Source organism: Acipenser ruthenus, chromosome 13 (genome assembly GCF_902713425.1).
Source record: "Acipenser ruthenus chromosome 13, fAciRut3.2 maternal haplotype, whole genome shotgun sequence".
In the NCBI taxonomy this organism is placed as follows: domain Eukaryota; kingdom Metazoa; phylum Chordata; class Actinopteri; order Acipenseriformes; family Acipenseridae; genus Acipenser; species Acipenser ruthenus.
In genome coordinates this window covers 5,681,612-5,704,757 of record NC_081201.1, presented here as the reverse complement: position 1 = coordinate 5,704,757, position 23,146 = coordinate 5,681,612, and the positions used below count along the sequence as shown (strand labels likewise).

Sequence of the window (23,146 nt, the reverse complement as noted above, 5' to 3'; positions counted from 1 at the left end):
AAAGAAGGTTTTAAAAATATGATTTGCCAAAGATATTTGGTTTAAGGTTAGTTGTTTGGGTGCCAAAAAAAAAAAAAGGAGCGCAAGCGCAAGTTTGACTATTTTTGTAAAAAGTTTAGAATTGTTAATTTTCTGCATTTTTTTTTTCCTTCTTTATATTAATATAACAGGCCAAGGATGAAAGATTTGGTAGAATTGTGTTCGAGTGTGTTAAATGTTAGTTTTTTTTGCACCCTCTAGCGGCCTCTAGTGGCTACTACACCCGACGCTCATCTCTCTGAATTGAAAGGTAATACGCAGTAATGTTTTCACCAATATTTCATGAATACATGAATCATTTCTGTATTTAAAAACGTTTTTTCAAATCATGGACAGAGGTGCAGTGTTGTATTTTTACATCACTGCATTGTTTTAACCCTCTGGGTACTAAGGCATGCCACTGCACTGTACCCTACAGCAGGGTTTTCCAACTGAGTTTTCAATTAAGAGAACCCTTAATTTAACTTTTTACTCGGCTCCTAAAAAGTTCAATTAAGGGTTTGATTAAGTAATTGAGAACTGGAATGAAAACCAGCAGACACAGGGGGTCACTGCCCTACAGGACTCAAATTAACACGCTTGTGATAGTGCAGCAAATTACTTTCACACCAAAAATACAAATTATTGTATGAAACCTCACAAGAAACGAGACATTAATTTCTGGACTGAATATAGAAATATATTTTTTTAGCAAAGAAACGCTTGTTACACATGTTATTTTTCTCCTCAAAACATCCATTTATTTTCAGGCTCAACCATGCAAATAAACACTTAAACACTATGCACGCAGCAGGGTCGACTCCCAGGTATATTCGGAATGCGCATGGAAACATGATGTTGAATTGCAGTGGGTTTGCCCTACAGTGCAGTAATCATTTCACACTATTAAAATGAAAATTACATTCAATCATATTCAACTACAAACTGTGAATATGCTGTAATGGGTTTTACAGCCTGGGCTGAAATTCTCATGCAAAATGAATTTTATTTGACTGTAGTTACAGCTTAATTCCACAAGAGGGCAATGTTTGTCATAGATTTCATGTATGACATCTGATAGAAAATATGAATGATAGCCGATACAAAATTCGAGTTACACCCAATACAAATGACACATGATATAAATTCCAGAGACGCCTCTGATACAAAGTGGAGGAGGGTGTAGAACGAACTAAAGGTATGACAACTGTCGTCAAGAGGTTTGATGTCTGTCTGGTGATGTCTTAATAATACACCATATGTTAGTACTGATGTCACTCAGTTTCCAGAACAGGTAATTTTGAATCAAAATCACTCATTCATGATGACAGCTGGTAAACCACCAAGCTCTTTCTACCAGTGATAACTCAAACAGTGGAAGATATTGTTGTTTAGTCAAGGATGTAGTGTTTAAAATGATTGACAGGTAGAACGGAGTCACAAAAATTAGTACTTCTCATTTTATTCAAAGTGCTTGGCAGTTTACAAGCCATGAAGTGTGAACATGATGCATACTATCTAACAAAGGGCTGTTGAAGTAATAAATAGAAGTGTCCTGACTTTAATGAAGCTACAGAATGTCTTGAGCTTTAGAAAACCCTTCAAAAACATTTTATTGCAGCCTTTACGATTAAAATAAATGCAGTTTCATATTTGTTTTACAGTAAAATCTTTATTACAGACATGGAATGAAAGCCAATTAGCTATTAGTTAACTTAAATAAAAATCTAAAAATTGTTTGTGAAAAATTACACTTAAGTTCATTTTTACAATGCAATTATTGCATTACTAATATTGGCATTTTAGTAATCAGCATAGCTGATATAATTTTTTTAATACTAGAAATTTAGTCAGCAATGCATTCAAGTCATCTGCTTCAATATATTTCTGTTCTTTAGTCCAAGAAGAAAATATTATTGAATTGTGTAGCACAAAGTTTCTTCACTTCCTCTGTAAAACAAAAATAAAACGTTACAATTTAGAAAACAGTTTATTAAAACAATTCTGTTCTTCATCTTGATTTATTTTTTTTACTGAATCTTGAATATTCAAGTCAAATGACAACAAGTTTAGTTTAACATCAATAATTCATTATCAGACAGTCACCAAAATTTGCATACATTGTCAGTCTTTGATCACTGGTAAGGTTAAGATCTGGTTGCATCACCAGGATCTTAAGCAGAAACTAAACCTGTTGATATATTGCCAGCAGATTAATGCCACTTCTGCTGTTGGCCTCTTTTGTTCACACGTCTCGCATGACACAACAGATTTAGGGACATTGAGCAAAGATGATTTCATGCAACTACTAATTCCTTATAAGGACTGTCCAGTAAAGAAAAGTATGCATCATAAACATAAATAAAGTTGAAAATAACAGCAGTGGGTGGAATCAAAAAGGCTACCTTCATAACAGTGCAAAACACAGATCATTTGAACACAAGGATAAAATGCACATTTTCTAAGATATATACCAGGAATTAAATGAACACATTATGTAGTTGTGCTGATTACCATGGATCAACCTTGTGCATATCGCATACATATACCTGTCTAAAATAACAGAACTACTATTTTGTGACAAACTTACCATTCACTTCTATTAGGTTTGCATTTTTCTGATTAAGAATGACGTACAGTTCCCTCTGGTCTGACTTCTTGCCAACAATCCAGTAATCAGTCATTGCCTTTACTATAATTTCTTCATCATCATCAACCCTATTGAAAGAATTCAATCAATAATTAATATCTACAGGTGCCAGGAACATTATTTTGGGATATCATTAGACTTTAAATGATTCACCAACAAATCAAGGATATTCATGTAAGTTTACTAGATTAAGTATTTAGAATGATTGTGTAAATGTACTATTTATAGTATTATTTTAAATTGTGTATTTTATTTTAAAATGTATACTGATAGTTTATAATGTATCAAGATACACTAACAATTAAGAAAAAAAAATCTTGGTTTGCTATTTAGGATCTACCAGTGTGATGTATCAATACTCAATACATTGTGAAAGTAAAATAAAAACGACTTGCCTTGAAAAATCACTGTTAATATCCCCTAGGATCTTCATAAGTTCTGGATGGACAGAGGTTAGGGAGACACTGGCTGTTTTCCGCATGTGGATGGTGCTCTTCTCAGCCAGGTTCATGTGGTTAAAATAGATGAACTTGAATTGAGGCTCCTTTTCTGGCCTGCAAATAGGTTTTTATTAAACAATTAGTACAGGCTGTGGAGTAGGGTGATCATACGTTGAGAAGCCAGACAGCCTTCCCATAGAAGAGTGTCAGCCAGTGCTGAAAGGCTAAAAGGATGGGAGCAGAGTGTGTTTACACTAGCAGGAGTCAGCTGTGTTCTAAAAAGAAGTGATGAAAGTATTAACCATGTTCGTTTTTTGGTAGGTCACAATTTATTTTATGATTATTTAATAATATACACAACGTCTTTTTTAAAGCGTTTTCCAAGAAATTAAAAATTTTACGTTTTTTATGTTATCTAATGCACACAGGCCAAACTATGGCCAAAAGTTTTGCATCACCCTATATAATAAACTAATTTTGCTTCATAAAGTTGAATGAAACCTGCTGAATAATGTTAACATATTGAATTACATACCGTTCTGTAGTTTTCCATATACTTAACGAAAAACTGACAATTTAAAAATGTGACATTTCGAAATCTAACATGAAATACTGTACTATTATGGCTTCTGGTAGACTTTTGTGATATGATTTTGTAGTTTCTTTGATTACATGATGTTTATAAAAATTATGTTCATATATTATTTTTTTTTTTTAATTGTCTCAATCCTAAAATTCTAGGTGATGCAAAACATAGCTATAGCCTATTGGTTCATTATCAATGGAAGACTCTGTACATTAAAATTTAAGTCAGACTTAATCAGTAAGATGAGCCTTGCACTACTCTAACTTCTCTAGTTTTAGTGACAAAGAAACAACACCATTAATAATTTAGCCTCCTGGAACAATTACAAAACTGATATTGCTGTGTCTCCTTGCAATCCATGCAGAAAGATAATTGGGTCCATAACAAAAAAGTATTAGAAAACATTACTTATTTAGCCTATTCTTAGCGTAGAAGATTAAAAATGTCTAAAATCTTCTGGGTCTGAGGCTTAAGTTACATTCTCATAAGCTAGCAATGTATTAAAATCTCAAGTGAAAAGCACATCATTGTGGTCTTAAGTGTCACAGCGTTGCAATCTGTGTATGTAATGCCTGCAGAACTACTTAACATATCACAAATGCAAATGGATCCAGACATGCTCTACATGTAAGGATTGTGGTAAATGTTCCATTTTTCAAACAGTACCCCTGATTTGCGTGTATTTTCACTGCAGCTTGACAAACTGGAATAACTGGCATCACAGACACCGGTGCTAACTGCTATGGCTGATAGTTAGATTCTGATGGTGACTGGTGCAGAGCAGTCGCTCACCCCGATATCCTCCTGTTGATGCTGTACTGCTCACAGATGTCTGAGGCTAGCAGAGTGAGCTGAGGTCCGACCAGGCTGTCGAGCTGCTCACAGAACTCTCTCGTCAGCTCCACAGAGGCTGCAGCAAACAAGAACAGGTCAAGCAGTCGATCGCAGAATCAGCACCTCCGTGCAGCAGCAACCTGCCCTCTGCCTAACCCCTTCTCACTTAGTAACTGATGGGTATTACCAGAATATCAAAAGTCACCACTATACAGTGGTTAATGGAGCAGTAATCCCCACTAACTGGCATGCTTCTGAATAGCAAACAGCAGTTCTCAGTTTTAAAAGTAAGTGCCGGATGTCGTGGTATTAGCATTACAAATGTATTTTTGCATTTCGGTGAACATGTCTTTTTCCCTACTGCACATGTCAATTTACAGGCGATGAAAAGATGATTAAAGTATGACAGAACTTACTGTTGATCATAAAACACACTGCCGCACTCATTGCCTGAAACAGATGTGTAAGAGACACTGTTAATGGATTACAAAGATCTGCTGTCTCCGTATTTACACAAAACAGGAGGACAGCTAAGCATTGGGGAATCCTAGAGGCTTGTTTCTTATTTAGCACAAAGTAAATTTACAGAAAGTAACTTGAAAAATAAATAAAAATGGTTATAGAAGTACATAGTTTACTGGTCTGCTTATTTTGAGCAGAGGGGCTTTTCTATACTATTTGAGTGATCTGTGACTTCTCCTAGACTTATATACTGTACAGCGACTGGCACGGAACAGTTAAGACTGTACAGAGTCCCCCTCCATGTTTGCATATGCTTACCTTATATACAATCAAATGAAGTTCTTCATAAGTGTTTTCTGTGTTCACAAATATTTTGGGGAATCTAAATTTTGCTTCGGGATCCTTTAGATTAGAGGGACCTGTAAGAAACCTACAGTATATAAAAGAAAAACTTATTCTGATATCCTGTAGACTCCACATCTGAAATCATCCAGTAGGTGGCAGCAAGGTAACAAGGTCTAAGAACTTTAACAAGATATATTACTGCAATAATTTTAACATCGTATTTCTACACACACTAACGTGCTGAAGACGCTCAGTAATATCTCATTTTCATCAGTCATCAAATAGTCACCAAAAAAACTTGCAAAAACTATTAGTGTCCCTCATACCTCCCGTAGTGCAAAAGATTTCCAGCCATTTCCAGTCTCATTGGGGAATCTCTTCCAGCCAACTTGGACAAAAATAGATAGAGGTAGGAGGAATTAGACACCATTTACTTTTAAAACTCCAACATCAACATTTAAATTGCCACTGTCAAAAAGTTACAACTTTTTGGTATTCCTGTCCTTAAACGAATACCAAAAAGTACCAAGAGGAACGAGAGAAACCAACACTATTCAAGTGGTTTAAATCTAGACGCACATGCTTGATTCGATTGCTCTTCGTCACATTCTTGGGTCTATTGCCAAACCCACGGCAACATTCGCTGTCTTCAGGCATTTGCTCATGAAAGGTGCTATACAGCCTCAAAATTAGATTTTCTCCTTTGAAGCTTCAGTGCCCCTTCAGCGTGATTCCTGGGTGACTGTTTATTATATTATTTTTAACTGGATCAATATAGATGAAGGCTGGAGTTTGCTCCCCTACCTCAGGCTCTGAATGGCGTGGAAACAGAGATGTTGTCAGATATTTGTACAGGATCCTCATGTCATCTTGTTCCAAACCACTCCTTTAGGGGGGAAAAAATAAAAAATATATTATATATATATATATATATATATATATATATATATATATATATATAACTAAACATACACATAGACTGGGAATCATGGAAGGCATTTTTATATTGATTAGCTGTTTAGACATATCAAGCTTCTTGACCCGTGGTGAGGTGTTAACTTATTTTGTGCTTAATAAAAAAATAACAGCTTAACAGCTGATTGATTGGTTATCTACAGGGTTTAAACACCCCACTGAAAACTTTAAAACGGTCAGATGTTTCAGTTTTTCTGAGTGTGTCTGATGGCTTGTGTCCAGAAAATTATTAGCAATACAAACGGTACAGGATATGGATCTGAAACCAAATAAACATGATTCACATAATCAGGTTCATGGAAAGGGGTTTCATTACAGAGACTCAGTTTAACATGTACTGCACAGAGATCACCAGGCTTGTTTTCACTAGACCATGCACTTAAAGGTATAATGTAACCCTGTACTAGCAGCAAGTGTGGTATAACCCTCCAATAAAATAACAAACAGACAGACACTTTGAAGTAGCATGCTTGTCAGTATCAGCTGATACTGCTCCTGTGACTTCTGTTGCTTCCCAGTTCAACACAAAAATGAACAAAACTATTTCCAGGGCACCAAAATCCACAGTCAAAGCCTGATAAACCACAACTTGAATTGCTATATCTGGATCATTTACATAGTTATTAAAACCAAAAATGTGTCCAAGCACATAAATGCACACTCTTGCTTTTCTGAACTAGTTGGGATCAGATCCTTCTTATAATCTTTACCAGACTAAAAATGCCTTGTCCAGTGTTTGTTTTACATTTTTAATTTTCTCCAAAATGACAGTTAAAAATCAAATACTAAACATTTCTGGGGAAAAAATACAGTCTACAATGTTTTACAAAGTTATGATAGAACTATGATATTGAAACATTGATTTCATTTTGGTTCGGTCTGGATTATACGTCAATTAGGACTACTGGGGTCCAGATTAATGAGAGTCTTTTATATATAAATAAACATGCCGATAGTAAAACATATAGGATTGTTAAAGTAACACACCACAACCTCTCATCTATTTCTACCTTTAAAAGGGGAAGTTGGTCTTAAGGGAAACTGTATGCCAACGGACAGCTGTGACGTGTCCATAAACACTACTAACAATCAAACACATCTGAGAAACTGTTGCCAGGTTTAAATTACAGTGATTCTGCATAATCTGTGCTCTTATTTTTCTGGTGATAAATATTATATGGCGCTGATCTTATCCAGAGCGCATTCAGATGAACTGTTGAAAAAGCGATCAAGCCGGTAATATGATTCACAGTGGCATTAAGGGGATTTGAGAGGCTCTGCTGCACACAGTATCTAGGGACAGCAAAGTCTTACTGTGCTGCACCTGCAATGGGGATTCAAACCTCTATAAATATTGATTTGTATCCTATAAAGGGATCAATGCAAGTGTAAACAGCTTGATTTTAATTAAGCTACTTGGATAGCCCTAACCCTTAACATGAAAGTGCCTTTAACACCTATAACTGCATTTCTTATGCTTGTATTGGTAAGCTTCATCTTTGTGTATCAATACTCATAACCCATGTTCTCTGAATAATAACATTCAATTCAACAAACAAACAAAACACTCAGTAATGGTGATAACGCTTAATGTATTAAGTAAACTGAGCCAGTAGCCTCAAATGAGAATGCAAAGTAATAATCTTTGACACTCTTCCTATGCCAGCCAGAGATTACTGAGGCATCTGTAACACTCCAGGTTGCGAGGATTGATCCCTACGGATTCTGTGAGATTCCTATTTGTAGCTATTCATAGAGGCTTGCATGCATACTCATTTCCAAAGAGGTCCTTTCCCCAAGCTTTACTGGTAGAATGCATCCTTATCCAGTGGGGAAGGGAAAAACTCTCCAACTCACTGCATAGCAGTTAGATCAACTTCAAGTACAGGCTGATGTACTAAAACTTCTTATTTACACAAGCAACACTGTCACTGGTCCCCGCTTCTTATTTACAAAAGCAAAACTGTCACTGGTCCCTGCTTCTTTTGGTTCTTTCAAAGACATGAGTCCAGATTTAATCTGAAATACACCAAGGTCCAGACGTTGTAGAAGTGAAAATTGCCGATGCCCCCTGGTGCCAAGTCACTTCCTGAACAGTAGCTGAATTTCTCTCAATGGTCTAGATACAACAGCACAGAAAGCGATTTGCTGTATATGTGTTTTTTTATTATCTATAAATAAAAGTATTAGAAAAAACAATCAAATAAAGACAAGGTTGTCAACACAAGGAAAAGGGATTCCAGTGATAATGCTGTTCATGCAGAGAAGAAATGTTTTTTTAAGCTTTGCACGGTGTAATTTTTGTTCAGCGTACCATATTAGCTGATCATTGTAGAGGAAAGCTGTGTATTTGACCAGGTTCAAGCTCTCCTCCATCCTGTTCACAAAGGACTGGATTTTCAAGTATGTCATCTTGTCCAGAGGGAAGAAGCTGATTCCACTAAAAATGTCCAGCAGATCACAGGACTGTAAATGTAGAGTTTGCAGGTACTGGAGAAAGAATAAACAATACTGACTATTCTTTTAAAATAGATGGCATTTCTACTGCTTTTTATTAAATCCCTGGTCGGTACAACTTTAATAAATTCAAATAAAACTGCTCTACATTTAAAAAGAAATAAACTGTTGGGCATTAAATGGCGCTAGGTTTTTCTGTTCAGCAAGTTTCTAAATCTCTACACCGCTTGTAAAATGTGTTTTCTGCTTCTCAGCTGGAAACTAGTGTCTGCTTTTATATATATATATAAAAAAAAAAAACCTCAGAGACAGATGTAGAATCCACAAGACTTCAGTAACATGACATTTACTAACTACACTACTTTGCCATATATTCTCAACAGGATCAAACCACTCAAGGCTTTCATTCTAAAAGCCAGATCTATGACTGGATGGAATACTTCATTGTGTTTGTAATATGGTGTGCACATGTACTAAAAACAGACCTGACTGTAGGAGACTGGGTTTCCCCTTCATTAGCAATAAATTATTTAAAACAGTAATTACATCTCCAAGAACAGCTGCTGCAGACGTTGTTCTGCTTGACAAGGATTAATGCTGACACACATTAATGGAAACTCTAACCAATCGATTAATTAGAGGTGTCCACACTAACCAAGTGATCACATAAACCAGCACCTTCATCTTAAAAAGTTCCAAAATTGACACCTTGCTATAAATCAGTTATTCCAGCTCTTTTATTAGCTGTATTGATGGCGATTTCGTAGATAACTATATAAGCACACCTGTCACTTACCCTGTAGAAGAACTTCTCAAGTCTCTGTTTGAGCAGGTCCACACCTCCTGCCTCCATAGTCCTAGCAAAGGTGCCGTTAAAAAGCTAATAAAACAAACAGGAACCCAGTTCAGACAGTTTATAATGGAAGGCTTTTCTAGTATTTTATAATATATGGTTTTCTCTAAATGTGAGATATTCCTCTACACTTTGCTGTTATTATTGACTATGGTTATCTTGCGGTTCACCTAGTTAGCGCATCACAAATAATAATTGAAAGAACAACATCAAAAACTGACATACGATTTTAAATGCCAACCGTTCAGCATGGACACTTTTAAAAAAAGAGAAAAGTAGACAAAAGGCATTCGTAGACTTACCTTGTACATGTTGTAGCACTGCTGAAGTACCGAGCTGTAGACGGAATCCTTAAAACAATGAAATAATGTGTTAGCAAAGCTCTTTTATATCTGTCATGGAAAGACTACTGGAAGTCAAGCATTGGTGATGTATGTATTATATCAGTTTAAATAAACCACTTACCAGTATTTCTTCTTCTTGGTATTCCACAACAGGTTTCCCATCCTTGTTGTTTTTTTCTATCATGGGGTTTCGTACAACCTACAAGTGATTGCACAACAACAACAAAAAAAAGAAAAAAGTTTGTTATGAGTACACCACTGATAGCATGTGTAGTTATACTGGGTATTTGGATCCACCCTGAACCTAAGTTTCAAAACTCAACTGCACAAATGTTTACAGGACCCCATGGGACAGATTTATCAAGATCTCAAGACTTGTATTTGTGCCATGTTTTATGAAACAGGAAAAAATAATAACAATAATCAAACCAACTGTTAATCTAAAACTAAAATTAAGACACAAGTTTCAGTTGCACTTTGGAGGCTGTGTGGTCCAGTGGTTAAAGAAAAGGGCTGGTAACCATGAGGTCCCCGGTTCAAATCCCACCTCAGCTCCTGACTCATTGTGTGACCCTGAACAAGTCACTTCACCTTCTTGTGCTCCGTCTTTCGGGTGAGACGTAATTGTAATTGACTGTGCAGCTGATGCATAGTTCACGCACCCTAGTCTCTGTAAGTTGCCTTGGATAAAGGCGTCTGCTAAATAAACAAATAATAATAATAATAAATGTGGATCACAAAATTTCACATTTTATAAATTCCACAGTGAAGCAGCAGAGGAGCAGCCACTAACATGCTTCTCCGGTGCCTCCGAATCCTCAAAGTTCCTGAGACTCTGAGAAGCATACAGCCAGTGGAAAGGAGATGAAAGGCTGCAGAAAGAGTTCCTACCATAAATCATGCAGGCAAGGCATGGGAGAAAATGAACAGCCAGTCTCTAATTTAATAATTTTTCTCATAATTTTGGAAAAGCTCTGATGTGGACATCATTTTAAAATAAATAAATAAATAAATAAAAATGAGCATGAATTGCTGTTATTTTGATTAATAAATAAAACTAGTAAAAAGTTTGTAACAGTACCATAACCATCCAAAAATTCTCCTCTGGTTCGCAGAAAAACTGTCTGTTCTTCTGAGTATGTAAAGATTTGGCAGGCTTTGTTGGACAGAAGGTTCTGCAAATGAAGAAAGATTGTTCATTTAATCAGGAGATCATGGGCTGCTTCTGTACAGAAAGTGCACTGTTTATACATAGGAAAAGAAAGAAAGAAAGAAAGACAGAAAAAGAAAGAAACAAGTAAACACCACTTTGAGTAGACTGAATACCTAGTGAACTGTATAATCGCTTCACACAGCCCTACATTCCTGATTTTTTCATTCTTCTCTACCTCGTTCGGGTGGTAAAAGAGAATTTTCTTTTCTTCCTAAAAGAAACAGGCACAGGTCCAGTTTAAAGTGACAGAAATATCAACTATGAGAATTTAAGCAACAATTCAAAATCACAACTGCATTTAATCCTTACCAAGCCAGGACTTAATTATTGAACTGAACACATGGGTTTGGAAGAAAGCTCCGAACAGTTCAATTTAATCAATAAAACCATATTTGGAACAATGAAAGATATAATATGCGAACATTTATATTACTGCATTATAGAATGGAAATTAACATTAAATTATTATACCGTTTTTTTTTTAATGTGATGGACTATTACCGCATGCAGAATAATACCAACCGATTTGTAACTGTATGGCAGAGAAACAAAATATAAAAACAGCTTATACCCAAAAATACCCCAAACCTCTGTATGCCTTGATATTTACAGACTGACTTTTCATACAGTATTAATACTGTATATATTGTTAAACTGAGTAGTAATAAAACAAAGACAGCCCGTAGGTTATAACCACTTTGTTTGATTTCTGCACACATACCTCGCCTTCTTTTGGTCCAAATTTGGGATTATAGACGAAAAAATTCAACAACGATGGAGGATACTGTTTCTCTTGTGCTCCTGTTGCCATTCTCGGACTAGGATTGAAAAAAAAAAAAAACACACACACACACATATAATATTATTTTTAAACCAACATTTGTATGCCAGGTGCTTTCATTTCTGATAATGAGAATTTATTATTTTTTTTGCAGACTGCTCTGCACTCTCCTGATGCCATACTATACACATTTATTTCTAATTCTAAGTTGGCCGAGTCACTAGACTCTGGTGAGTCCACAGACACGTCTCACCTGATCATTAACATTAGTCTGGCCTGGTTATGTTGTCTTTACTTGTGGTTATCCTGGTTGGCATACCTTGTTTCTATGTTCAGAGAGAGAGAGAGAGAGAGAGAGAGAGAGGAGAGGAGAGGGAGAGAGAGGAGAGGAGAGAGAGAGAGAGAAAGAAAGAAGAGAGAAAGAAAGAAATATGTCAGAATAAAACAGTCTTCCTCTTAAAATGATTTTATATTCAATACACTAGACAGAATAATAATGTGCTGCTTTGACTGCAAAGCTGCCCAGGAGATTTGCTATGTTGACAGAAGGGATGTTAATAAGGATCACATGGCTTGCACTCTGATCCATCCCATGTTGTTCTCCCCTTATTTTTACTACAATGTAATCAGATGTGACCAATTTAAAAAGGTTGTGTGTGCCAGTGTATCTACTGTAATTTGTGACTGAACTCTTGAAAGTTTTCCATCAAACAGGAGCCAACGACTAAACCCGCATGCGTTTCTAACACGTACACGACTGCACCACCAACCACCATTCTCCAAAACTGAACCACCACCCAGACCAGTGTTTACCAAAATATCAGTCTGTATGAATATGAATAAAAACATGATAAATAAAACAACCAAAAAATTGAGATGTATGTAACATGACAAAAATGATGTAACATGTACAAACATTTGGGGATTATCTCACTCTCTCACTCACTCTCTCTCTCTCTCTCTCTCTCTCTCTCTCTCTCTCTCTCTATATATATATATATATATATATAGATATAGATATGTCTATCTCTATCTATATCTATATCATATATATGACCGGCAATGTAAAAAAAGAAACCACAAAAAAAACAAAAAGCGTTTATATATATATATATATATATATATATATATATATATATACATAAACAAACATTTTCTACCACCAATCATACAATTGCACATTCAAAGGTCAGATATATTCTCAATTTGTTATGTTACTGTTTGATTTATTTAAAAGATAGGGAGACTGACGACCAAATCCCTCCCATTACCCGGTCAAGCTCAACATAGTGTATTACTATATACCTTTTTAAGATTTAAGCTTGTGACAGTTCGTGCGAGTCTTAGTCACGTCAAACGTACATTATTACACATGCAAGTAAGTAATGTGAACCTACCTCTTTGGTTAAATTAAGTAAACAAACCTGCCTTAAAAACACAAGTGCAACAAAACAATACACATTCTTCCTGTTTTTTGACAGCGGAGTAATCGAGTGCAGCTACATCAATGGCACGTTCTGCTCTAACAGCCTCTGAAAGAAACGTTCCTACCAGCGACGTGCGTTTGTCGGTTGCGTTCTGCTGTTCTGTTCTGTACATTTCAATTAAGACTTGTTGCTAAATAACATTTTGAGATTTAAGATTTGTATATAAAATAAAAGAAAACAATACTGGAGTCTAATGGATTTGCTCTGAATAATAATCTGAATTTATATAGTATTGTAGTGGGAAATGAAAGACGCAAAACTTGTTTTTATTAATTTATTTTATTTGATTTATTTATGTTCTTGAGGAAAACACATGACAAATCAGTTGCGTTGTTCTGGAGGTGTGCCATACCATAAAGTATGCCCCACGGAGTCATGACATATAAATACATTTTAATACAAGATTAAATAAACTAAAGCTCATGGAAACAAAAGACTCTCACTTACGGAGGTAATGTTGCTCTGTGTGGAGACTGCATCCTCCAGGCTAATTCTCTATCCCTGTGAAATGCCCTGGGAACTGGAAAACAGGTTGAACCTGTTTTTATTCTGCCCTGTAAGCAGAGATGAGGGACGTCATCTAGCTTGAGAGATAAGTGAGGTTGTTTTCTGATGATATCATTTCTGTAACTTCATGTTTGTGTCTTTGCAGTGTAGTTCTGGGTAGAGATTATGCATAAAGCCAAGACCCCTGTTTTTTATTTATTTATTTATTTTTTTTACCATGCTTTACTGTACATCCCTCTGCCTCAACATGCTTGCCTGTACATCACAGTCAGTGATTTCACAAAACTTTCTATACGTTGTTATGCATTTACCGTGCCCTTGAAATCTTTTTCATTGCTGTTATTTTTAATTCTGACTAGGCACATAGATTTTTGTCCTTAACAAGCACCAACAACAACAATGGGATGGCCACAGAGTGGATATCTAGATATGAGATATAAGATAAGACTGATAAACCAGGCTCTATTCAGGATTTAATTTATTTAAAAAATAAATTTAAAGTCATCCCCTATAAATGCAAATCACCTTTTCACACCTTCTCTAGGTGACCATAGCTTCCATATTTGGCAGGAACATGGTCTTACATTTCTTAATTCACTTTATATTAATAATAATTTTGCATCATTTGAACATATCTCACAGAAATGTAATCTGCCTTACACACACTTTTACGGTTACCGCAGGTATGGGAATTTGTACGTAAGGGAATAATTTATTTTCTCCTCTTGCCTCTTCAGTCTCACAAAGACTCATTACTCAAATTGAAGCCTGCTTCTGAGGGATTGATATCAGAAATTTATAAGACTATTCTCTCTCTGCATGTCCCTTCATTATCCACCTTAAGAGGCATGTGGGAGCTGGATTTGGGTTTGGAACTTGAGGATGACGAGTGGAAGTCTATTCTCGGGTACAGTCATCCTCCATCTGCACAAGGCATGGATTGATACAATTTAAGATTCTCCATCGTATTCATTGGTCAAAGCTTAAATTGTCTAAGATCTTCCCGGATTTGGACGCATCCAGTCACAGATGTAAACAGGCCCCTGCCTCTCTTATTCATATGCTTTGGTCTTCTCCCAGGCTGACCCCTTTTTGGAGCTCTATTTTTGAGATCCTCTCTCAGACTGGGTATCCCCCTTGACCCCGCGCCTCACTCTGCTCTTTTTGGGGTGATATTGGATGTATCAATGCCTAAAATAAAATATGACACCCTAGCCTTTGCCACCTTGTTAGCGAGGCGATTAATCCTGCAGAACTGGAAACATACTGTCCCACCCTCACATCTCCACTGGATCAGGGATATTATGTACTTTCTACATTAGAAAAAATTACATATACTATTCGGGGATCCTTGGAGAAATATTACACAGCATGCCAACCTTTTTTTTTTTTTATCATACTTCAAATTCCCTCTGTGGCCTAACTACTAATAGTAATTATGTATTACTCTCAATTAATACAAAACAAATTAAACCTCCCCAGCCTTCTCTGTCTGGAATGGTAGCAGGTGACCTTCCTCCCTTATTTCTTTTAACTGCTAATTTATCTTATTTTATTTCTGTTAGTTTATTAGGTTCTTTCTTTCTTTCTTTCTTTCTTTCTTTCTTTCTTTCTTTCTTTGTTTGTCTTTGTTGGGAGAGGGTTAGGGTTATAACATAATTAGGGTTTCAGTAGATATTTTCAACATGGATGTTAGAAAGAATTGTAATAAAGTTGAATATTCATTAAACTGTTTCAGAACAAATACCAAACTTTATGTAATCAAAAATGAAAACATTTACAGCATGATTTACATTGAAGTGTCACTAGCACCAATTTTTTCTTACAGTACTTGCAATATTTCTGTCTGCAATACCTGTCAGTGGAAATAGATAATGATCTAACATAAATTGCTTCCATCATAGCCAAGCTTCAGTCAGCATGGCATTGATAAACTGCCATTTAATTGTTCAATAAAGACCTACACACTCAAGTAAAGTAGCCTCACGCCTTCTAAATAAACATGCGTCACACAAGAAAGGGGCCAGTAATTTCAATTGTGCAAACGTCTTACATAAATAGAGAAGCAGGACAGGTGGCAAACTAACAGTGAGCTCCCAGTTTCATTCCCATCCTCTTAATTGTCTTTATGGTAACCCTACCCATGAAACTGTGCTTCGCAGGCATCGGGTGGCTTATCCGGAGGTAACCCTAGTCCCTGTCCATTGTGCGATATCATTGTGACCACTTGGCAATGGCTTTAAATATTTAACGCCAAGCAGCACATCCACTATTTCTAGGAATTCTGGGAACAGGCAGCTGTTTTTTCACTCTTTTGAGATCGTGGGTAAAACAAGGGTATCTACTGTGCCAATGTCTTGACAGATTCTCAAGGAACCTTTGGTCAGGCTGAAGGCTATGGGCTGAGATCTGTGTTGCACTCCTTGTGATAAAAAACACAGCATGTTGCACATAATGGGTCATTCAATCCCATGTCTATTCATGATATAGGTCTGTGGCAAAGTGGTTAACAGTGTGCAGGTGCAGGTGATCAGTAAACAGTCAGACTATGATAATCCAGGTGCAATGGTGTTTTATTTTATAATCCAATTGCCTCATGGAAAAACATAATAACAATGATAAGCAATACAGCACCGAAATAATAAACAGTCCGAATCTTTTATACTCACACATAACACAAACACAAACACAAATACACAATGCGTGCTCTAGTGCTCATAGTGCAAATACAGTTTATTGTGCAAACAAGTTGTCTGGGTTAAGTGCTGGTCTTTGGCAACAGCTCCAGATTGTGTTAGCCGTCTGAATAACAAACAAGTACACTTTAGACACGACAAACAAAACAAACAAAACACTCACGGTTCACAACACAGGTCTCCTTTGGGTTTCGCTTTAACCATTTACAAAGGAACAGATCAAATTGCTCCATCCCCTTTTGTACCATCTATCATGATCCCTTGGTTAACGAGTGCAACAGCTCCTTTAATCTGCGGCTGCCACATCGTTTCCCTTCCGAGTCAATGCTTTAGTGTACTGGAGCTCTTCCACCTTTCTAGATGACCAACTCTCACCTAACTCTGAGAATGAATTGTCTGGCCATCCAGTCCAGGGTACTCTGTTCCTTTTACACAGCGCCCTCACAGGTCAGGAGGGAAATGTATCACCAAGAATCACTTTGTCTCTGTCACAGGGCCCTATTCACAAAGTGTTACAAGTTTTATTATAAACCTTGAGGATTGTCTCTGAGACTGAGTAGAGATAGTTACTAAGTGACCCAGTCCAAAATATAACCTAAAAATGCTTAAAAACATATTCTTCCTACACGAAACCATTTGTTATAACACCATCAATATCTCCGTAGCAGTACCTGTAGATACTTGACGTTGATTGACACCCAACTGTTGCTGCTGTCACTTATCTTGAAGGTACTGCATCAGACATTAATGTTTAATGAGGTTAGTTGGGGATTTCTGCCTTCTCTTGTTAAGATCAGGGATAGGATAAATTAATCTTTTATACCTCTCAAGGTACATTCTCCTCAACGCAGGTCTGTGCCTATTAGACACCAATGCTTTTGTTAGAATTTGCAGGCTGTAATGCATTACCTGTGGGACACCATGAAGAGTAGAACTAGTCAATGTTATGAAATCTAGAGGAATACATTAAACGTGTTTACACCAGTCTTGGTTCTAGACTTGTACAATTTACAAATACATTAATAAAAAGTTCATTAAAAAAGCAGTTTGTTATTGCACTTACTGTTTCCTTAGCCAACTGTATGAGTTGAGTTAACAAATGAGTTGACAAACTCTTCAAAAGTCAATGCAGTAAGTTCCTATGGTGTCTAGAAAACAGTGCAATCTTTACTTGGTAGCTTGATTATATATATACAGTATGAACAGGGCATTACTTAAGACAGCGATTATAAGCATACTGCAAGAGTTCATATGTTAATTAAAAAGATCATTTTAAAATACCCAATGGCCTAATTTTATGTTGATTCTAAAGAGTCACAACGTAAATACGATCTAACATAGTACAATATAAAGTAGTTACTGTTTAATTCAAGTCTTCACTATTAGGCGCTAAATACAGTTAAATAGCCAGTAGAATAACGAGTAGAATCCCTGTGAAGCACGTGGTACTAATTACAATTATTTCTCAGTGGCTACGTTAACTAGGTCATTATTAAGCATATAATTGCACATTAATATCTGTTTGTGAGCTTTATAAGTCATGTCTGTTGGGTTCATGGTTGAGATAAGTTACCAATGAGCTTCAGTAGAGGACCCCAGTGAACAAGTTAACCAACTGACAGAATCACAAACAAATAATCACTGTGAAAAGAGTTTGTTTCTGATCATTGCCATTCTCCACTGAAAGGCTACGTAGTAACTTTAGCATTCTTCTTTACCCTTTGACCCTTGAGGCTCTGAGCACATGAGGCATGGGGTTTTGATTCGGCAAGCAAGACCATGCTTATATAAATCGATGTTTAGATTTTAATATATGTATATGAAGTAGAAAACTGACACATTAAAAAACTGTAATACACTGAAATGGAACCCATTGTAGAAACCTATATTGAAGTTGACCATAAAGTGTTCACGACACTTTTATTAGGGTGAATTCAGATTCTATTTGATCATACTGGCACCAGAGCCTTGATTTTCAGCACACCCACCAATTTTCTAATACAGTTATCTTTAATATACTGTACACACAATTTTAACACTTGTGTCAAAATGGCAAACTATACTATACTAAGGAGGCTGTGTGGTCCAGTGGTTAAAGAAAAGGGCTTGTAACCAGGAGGTCCCCAGTTCAAATCCCACCTCAGCCACTGACTCATTGTGCGACCCTGAGCAAGTCACTTAACCTCCTTGTGCTCCGTCTTTCGGGTGAGACGTAATTGTAAGTGACTCTGCAGCTGATGCATAGTTCACACACCCTAGTCTCTGTAAGTCGCCTTGGATAAAGGCGTCTGCTAAATAAACAAATAATAATAATAATAATAATAATAATAATAATAATAGTAACAATTTGTAAAGGGAATTAAAAAAGCAGAATTACACTTGATGTGTGTAGCTGTATTCTGTAGCATGGTAAAGAAGGAAACTGCCTAATGTTTCTGTCCCTGCTCATAAATGTAGATGCAGCTTGCATTGTGCTTAGCTGCCTATGTTTCATAATACAGACGTACTTGATCTATTGATGTCTGGATGTTGGAAAACATTAAGAAAATACATTTCTTGTTAACCTGATAATTTGGATCATCAAACGGTCTTGAGCATGTTTGATAATGGTGATTCGTAATCTAATGCAGTAAACAACCCAGATAAGCTATTGTTAAGAGATTGTGACTGCATTCACAATGACTTACTTTTCAATTGTACTCACAACTTACAATGTATTTTACATGCTATGCACAAGGTATACTGTGGATATTATTATTATTATTAGTTTATTTAGCAGACGTCTTTATCCAAGGCAACTTACAGAGACTAGGGTGTGTGAACTATGCATCAGCTGCAGAGTCACTTACAATTAAGTCTCACCCGAAAGACGGAGCACAAGGAGGTTAAGTGACTTGCTCAGGGTCACACAAAGAGTCAGTGGCTGAGCCATTATTTGAACCAGGGACCTTCTGGTTACAAGCCCTTTTCTTTAACCACTGGACCACACAGCCTCCATATGGAAGCATTGTGTGTCCATGTGAGAATGCTCCATTCTGCTGCTTCAATGTTATCTTATTTACAGAACCTTGAGATGCATGGGGGCTGTATGAAATTGCAGAACCCGGTATTGGAGCACTGGAACCATTGTTTGATACCTGATAAGTATCTACATGGCTTTTTTCATCCACAGCACTGGAGAGTAGCCTTGTAACTATAATCACCTTCTTCTTTAAGCAAATTATTCCTAGCAAAAGCAATTAAGAAATGAATACCTGATTTTTGCTCCTCTTTCTCGTTATTCTTATGTATTGGTGTAACACATTTAATATAAATATTACTGTCAATGTTGGCTCTCTCTTTGTTTAGTATTCAATCCCTCGGCTATATAACATTCAACTAAGACCCTGTTAAACCCAAGCTAGAAGCCAGTTCAGAAGGTCACCAGGTTATTTTAACTCCTCATAAACACAAGCATCAGACACAATGTTAAAATTAAGATATTTTTTATTGTGGTTTTAATATATTTAAATACATTTTCTGAGGAAGGTTGGTGTATACAACATATGCAATCACACTTTTCAGCAATATATTCCAAAGGTTGTATAACGTGCTATGGTGGGCAAGTCTTCCAAAAGAAAATCCAGCTCAGGAAAGGACCATAACCTGGAATTCTAACAGGAGAAACGGAGAGGAAATGTTAATATAATAATGACATGCTTACAGGAACACATTGATCACACATTAATCTTATATTTATAATGGGAATTAAACCCAGTAACTACAAGTAGCACAGCCTCCTGTCTTGAAATCAATCAATCAATTAATCAATCAACTTGAAATGTTTTTGCTTACGATTGTAAGTCGCCCTGGATAAGATAAATAATAATAATAATAATAATAACAACTGAAAATCACCTTCAGCTCCGATCTTGCCATCGTCATCGTCGTCTGCAGCTTTAAGGAATGCCTTGGTCTCAGCTGCAGTCAGCACTCGTGCAGAAGGGGAGAACCTCTGAAGAAAAAACCTGCAAGGCACAGAATCACACATGATTTCACATGCAGCGCACAGGAAACACTTTCTGAACAAGCTATTTACACCCGGGCATTTACTGGAATACGTCACATTTCAATTACAGTGTTGCAGTAACACAACTTGTGTCAGGTCAATAGCTTATGAGCTGCCCTGTAGACAAACTAATAAAGCTTGTGTGTGTTCTAAAAAACAAATGTGTGTTTTTAACAGTAACTAGCGTGTCATGTAGAACTTATGATTACAGATCATGAATAGTTGTGTAATTATATTGTTATAAATGGGCAATGGTTTGTGCTCTGTATGCTTACAGGATAACTATCATGTACCAGTGTGTGTGTGTGTGTGTGTGTGTGTGTGTGTGTGTGTTCAATCTAAACAGAAATCTACTAATACTGCTCTAAGTTTTTGAGCATTTCATATATAATTTGGAGCGGCAATTACACACATGAGATCCTATAGATCATACTCCTGTTGCACTGATGCTGTTAATTCCATAGGACTATAGGATCTTAATCACAGTTTTTTTTAATTGCTATAAGGAGGCTGATTGAACTCTATAGTCTGAATCAGTACGATGTCTTGGTGAAAGTTTACTTCAATTCATCTTCCTCGATGAAGCCACTCTGGTCGTTGTCCAGGATATAGAAGACTTCTGTCACCTCTTTGGGGGTTTTCTTGCGCAGCCCGCAGAGCTGGAAGAATTTTTTTGGACTGAAGCTGTCTGGAGCTGCACAGGAAAAAGAAAAATCTGTATAATAAATACTACAAGAACACAGTCTTCATATATTATTGATTATTCCAACCCCATCTTTCCCGCCACACAGGACTGCCAAATGTTTAAGACTTGAAGAATATACTTATAACAAAATAAATGTGTTTAACACCTAAACATTTGGGTCTTGCAGTGACCCCAAGAGGATATTGTCAAAGCTGTCCGTAGTTATCTCTGTTTGTAGTTTACTACTATTATTTGAATAGCATAAAAAATGTTAATGCTAGTAGTACAACAAAATAACGAATACAAATAAATTACAGACAAGAGTGAAAAAGGTTGATTATTATAAGTGTAAATGAACACAGGAACACTACAATATTAAGTTATTGGTACAGCAATTCTATATGTACTGGTATGGATGATGTAGCATGGATGACAGAAGTCATCTAGATTATACAGGCTTCACATCCTACTGTTACCTGAACAGAATGGATTTTCAAAACACTAGAATCTAATCTGTGATCCAATTTTCTTTTCTGTCTCTTATCCATCCATCCATCCATCCATCCATCTGTTTTCATTCATTCATTCATTCATTCATCCATCTACTCATCCACAAATCAAACAAAATCAAATAAAAATCAAATATCATAGTCTGAACATCTGTCAATATATTATTTTGCATTTAAATAGTTATAACATGGGCGTGTGATACCTTGACAGTCTTTCAGGGCATTAGCGATGTCAGCAGCAGAGAGAATGGAAGTGAGAGTCATTTTAATCCTGTTGAAGGAAGGGACAGTTTATTGTAGTTTTTACTTCTTTTTTATAGTATATTTAGAACATGTATCAACTTTCTTTTCTTAGTAGATAACGAAGCAACTTTTCAGATTGGTATAGTCTACCTGTGTTACAAAACCAACAGGTCTATATAGAACAGTCCTTATTTACAGTAAAATAGTGAAGAGAGGTCAGGTGTGGTGGGTCCACAAATGAAAATATTTCATAAAGCAGCAGCAACTACAATGACATTATATTCACCTCTAATTTTTTTGCACATACAATGCAAATAACCCAAACTTGACTATACATACACAAAGAAAACTAGCGGTAGCATATTTGTAACTGCTTTAATATTGCATATAAAACACATTATACAGGAAACGTTCCTCGGATACCTGACTGAAGACACAAAATGAAGAAAGAATGCTCCAACACTCCAGTGCACAGGGGCAATACAGATAAAAAGACACCGCACAATATCAGAACTTACCTGCTCTGGGGGTTTTGCTGAGTGTAAATGGCAGAGGAGCACCGATAAGTCTTTGTGGTGCCTATTCGTTTTCAACCTTGGTTTATATAGGTTTGATTGTAATGACAATAGGCAATACTCGAGTTACCTTTCTGTGTATCAAATGCTTGCTCCGAGACCGGACTCAGATTTCTTATCTAACTAATTAACCTGTACTATTTATATCACCGTTGAGCTGTATAGCTTGGTACAGTAATACGCTTGTTGCATGTATATTAAGTAGCAGGATTTTTTTTGTTTGTTTCGTAATAATAATAATAATAATAATAATAATAATAATAATAATAATAATAATAATAATAATAATAATAATAATAACTATGATGATGACTATTATTTTAAAATCTTAATTGTTTTATAACGGTGTTAAGGAATACATGAAAATATTATTTTGACAACGTACTTTTATTTCGAACAAACATCTCACAAAGTAAAAGTATACACAGAGTATATAAT

The 23,146-nt window shown here is 36.2% G+C and overlaps 2 protein-coding genes across 4 annotated transcripts; both read right to left on the bottom strand.

Moving 5' to 3' along the window:
* Positions 1-1,455: 1,455 nt before the first annotated feature.
* On the bottom strand, positions 1,456-13,528 carry LOC117418109 (vacuolar fusion protein CCZ1 homolog). Of its 3 annotated transcripts, none has more exons than XM_059035522.1 (17): positions 13,510-13,528; positions 12,212-12,284; positions 11,899-11,995; positions 11,291-11,388; positions 11,046-11,139; positions 10,086-10,163; positions 9,923-9,970; positions 9,564-9,647; positions 8,625-8,800; positions 6,140-6,221; positions 5,662-5,723; positions 5,309-5,420; positions 4,945-4,978; positions 4,487-4,604; positions 3,064-3,222; positions 2,609-2,736; positions 1,456-1,968 (listed from the first exon to the last, which is right to left on the bottom strand). In XM_059035522.1, exons 2-17 carry the CDS (start codon positions 12,223-12,225, stop codon positions 1,913-1,915), a joined length of 1,440 nt encoding a protein of 479 aa, XP_058891505.1. In that variant the 5' UTR covers positions 12,226-12,284; positions 13,510-13,528; the 3' UTR covers positions 1,456-1,912. The 3 variants fall into 3 exon arrangements, with proteins under 3 accessions (XP_058891505.1, XP_033886604.1, XP_033886605.1); XM_034030713.2 differs by lacking the exon at positions 13,510-13,528 and adding an exon at positions 13,356-13,503; XM_034030714.2 differs by lacking the exons at positions 12,212-12,284; positions 13,510-13,528 and adding an exon at positions 13,356-13,503.
* A 6,588-nt stretch (positions 13,529-20,116) lies between these two features.
* On the bottom strand, positions 20,117-22,776 carry pvalb8 (parvalbumin 8). The gene is made up of 5 exons (XM_034926098.2): positions 22,652-22,776; positions 22,094-22,161; positions 21,258-21,390; positions 20,546-20,655; positions 20,117-20,301 (listed from the first exon to the last, which is right to left on the bottom strand). Exons 2-5 carry the CDS (start codon positions 22,152-22,154, stop codon positions 20,276-20,278), a joined length of 330 nt encoding a protein of 109 aa, XP_034781989.1. The 5' UTR covers positions 22,155-22,161; positions 22,652-22,776; the 3' UTR covers positions 20,117-20,275.
* Between the last annotated feature and the right edge of the window lie 370 nt (positions 22,777-23,146).

What these genes read in the sequence shown, in the direction of transcription:
- LOC117418109 (XM_059035522.1), bottom strand. An exon ending in TTGAGAAGTTCTTCTACAGG is followed by an intron (nt 8,801 to 9,563) that starts GTAAGTGACAGG and finishes TTCTTTCTCCAG; the next exon opens with TACCTGCAAACTCTACATTT. An exon ending in TACAATGATCAGCTAATATG is followed by an intron (nt 6,222 to 8,624) that starts GTACGCTGAACA and finishes TCCCCCCTAAAG; the next exon opens with GAGTGGTTTGGAACAAGATG.
- pvalb8 (XM_034926098.2), bottom strand. Translation starts at nt 22,154, where the DNA reads ATGACTCTCACTTCCATTCTCTCTGCTGCTGACATCGCTAATGCCCTG. An exon ending in TGCCCTGAAAGACTGTCAAG is followed by an intron (nt 21,391 to 22,093) that starts GTATCACACGCC and finishes TTTCCTGTGCAG; the next exon opens with CTCCAGACAGCTTCAGTCCA. An exon ending in ATCGAGGAAGATGAATTGAA is followed by an intron (nt 20,656 to 21,257) that starts GTAAACTTTCAC and finishes TGTGCCTTGCAG; the next exon opens with GTTTTTTCTTCAGAGGTTCT.